Source organism: Babylonia areolata, chromosome 32 (genome assembly GCF_041734735.1).
Source record: "Babylonia areolata isolate BAREFJ2019XMU chromosome 32, ASM4173473v1, whole genome shotgun sequence".
NCBI classification, from domain to species: Eukaryota; Metazoa; Mollusca; class Gastropoda; order Neogastropoda; family Buccinidae; genus Babylonia; species Babylonia areolata.
The window spans coordinates 12,446,415-12,448,914 of NC_134907.1; the positions used below are offsets into that span (position 1 = coordinate 12,446,415).

Sequence of the window (2,500 nt, forward strand, 5' to 3'; positions counted from 1 at the left end):
TAATAATATCAATATCCATAATAATGATAATAGTAATAATGATGATGATGATGATGATGATAATAATTAGAAGAATAATAATATCAGTATCAATATCCATAATAATGATAATAGTAATAATGATGATGATGAGGATGATGATGATGATGATGAGAGGATGAGTAGGTAGGTGGTCGAGATTTAAACACCGAATAGTATATCATTAGCAATGACACGGACAGATCTGTTAACTGCGCGCGTGATCAACGCAACTGAACTGAGCAGCTCAGCATCGATGGTGTCTGCGGTGACTGTGCGCTGAACGAGTATTTTGTATGTTTGTATTGTTTGTATTTCTCTTTTGATCACAACAGATTTCTCTGTGTGAAATTCGGGCTGCTCTCCCACCAGGGAGAGCGCGTCGCTACATTGACAGCGCCACCCATTTTTTGTTGTTGTTTTTTTTTCCTGCGTGCAGTTTTTGTTTTGTTGGGTTTTTTTGGGGGGGTTTTCCTATCGAAGTGGATTTTTTTTCTACAGAATTTTGCCAGGGACAACCCTTTTGTTGCCGTGGGTTCTTTTTACGTGCGCTAAGTGCATGCTAGCACACGGGACCTCGGTTTATCGTCTCGTCCGAATGACTAGCGTCCAGACCACCACTCAAGGTCTAGTGGAGGAGGAGGAGAAAATATCGGCGGCTGAGCCACGTGATTGGAACCAGCGCGCTCAGATTCTCTCGCTTCCTAGGTGGAAGCGTTACCTTTAGGGCGTCACTCCACTACTGATTGTTATCATTGTTGTTTTGTTGTAGAGTGATGGCCTAGAGGTAACGCGTCCGCCTAGGAAGCGAGAAAATCTGAGCGCGCTGGTTCGAATCACGGCTCTGCCGCCGATATTTTCTCCCCCTCCACTAGACCTTGAGTGGTGGTCTGGACGCTAGTCATTCGGATGAGACGATAAACCAAGGTCCCGTATGCAGCATGCACTTAGCGCACGTAAAAGAATCCACGGCAACAAAAGGGTTGTTGCTGGCAAAATTCTGTAGAAAAATCCACTTCGATAGGAAAAACAAATAAAACTGCACGCAGGAAAAAAAATACCCCAAAAATGGGTGGCGCTGTAGTGTAGCGACGCGCTCTCCCTGAGGGAGAGCAGCCCGAATTTCACACAGAGAAATCTGTTGTGATAAAAAAGAAATACAAAATACAAAATCAATTTTTTTTTTTTTTTTATTATTATTATTATCTATCTTTTAATTTTTGCTGACAGAGGGTGAACTTTCAAATCGCGGTGATCACGGACGGCTTCTACACCTATGGGATGATCATCTACGCCTCGGGCGGCATGCTCTGGGACGAGAATGCCGACCGCAAGGTGACCATCGGCTACCTGTCCGAGAATCTCCCGATCGACACGAACAGGCCGGACACAGTTCTCGGGAACACCAGTGAGTTATTGGTTATTTAAAATAAGCCCCCCGGCCCTAGATAGAGGCTTTTCTTCCCTTTGTTTATTCGTTCGTTCGTTCATTCATTCATTCATTCATTCAGTTAGTTAGTTAGTTAGTTAGCTATCTATTTGGCGAGCACAACAGGCGAGCGGTTAAAGCGTTGGACCTTCAATCTGAGGATCCCGGGTTCCAATCTCGGTAACGGCGCCTGGTGAGTAAAAGGGTGGAGATGTTTTTTCCGATCTCCAAGGTCAACATTATAATTATGTGCAGACCTGCATAGTGCCTGAATCCCGTCTCCGTTGTGTATACGCAAGCAGAAGATCAAATACGCACCGTTTAAGATCCTGCAATCCATGTCAGCGTTCGGTGGGCTATGGAAACAAGAACATACCCAGCATGCACACCTCCCGAAAGCGGAGTATGGCTGCCTACATGGCGGGGTAAAACGGCCCTGCACTTAAAATCCCACACGTTTACATACGAGTGAACGTGGGAGTTGCAGCCCACCGAAGAAGTAGTAGTAGTCTCAGTCCGAAGCTAACCTCACCAATCAATCAATCCATCAACTTCTTCTTCTTCTTCTTCTTCTTCTTCTTCTTCTTCGTTCGTGGGCTGCAACTCCCAGCTTCACTCGTATGTACACAGAGTGGGCTTTTACGTGAATGACCGTTTTTCACCCCCTCGCCATGCAGGCAGCCATACTCACGTTTTCGGGGGGGGGGGGGGGTCATCGTTCAATCAATCAACCAAACCAATCAATCAATCAATCGATGAATCAATCAAATCAATTAATCACTCTCCATGGGCAGATCGAAGAGGGGTGTGTGGCTCTTCGAGCTTAAGTCTCAGTCCAAAGCTAAACCTCATCTATCAATGAACCAGTCAATCAATCAATCAGTCAATGGATGAAACAATCACCCACCATGGGCAGACCGGAGAGGGGTGGTGTGTGTGTGTGTGGGGGGGGTGTCTGGTTCCTTGAGCTGGGGCACCCTACAATCGATGCATCAATCAATCGATGAGTAAATGAATGAATGAATGAATCAATCAATCAATCAATCAAATCAC

The 2,500-nt window shown here is 45.4% G+C and overlaps 1 protein-coding gene across 1 annotated transcript in view; it reads left to right on the forward strand.

The window, feature by feature from the left end:
* LOC143276674 (uncharacterized) overlaps positions 1–2,500 on the forward strand; it is a 66,180-nt gene that overhangs the window by 8,278 nt on the left and 55,402 nt on the right. The window contains exon 7 of the mRNA XM_076581303.1: positions 1,249–1,426. Coding sequence (XP_076437418.1) covers positions 1,249–1,426 — 178 coding nt within the window. The remainder of the gene's footprint in view (positions 1–1,248; positions 1,427–2,500) is intronic.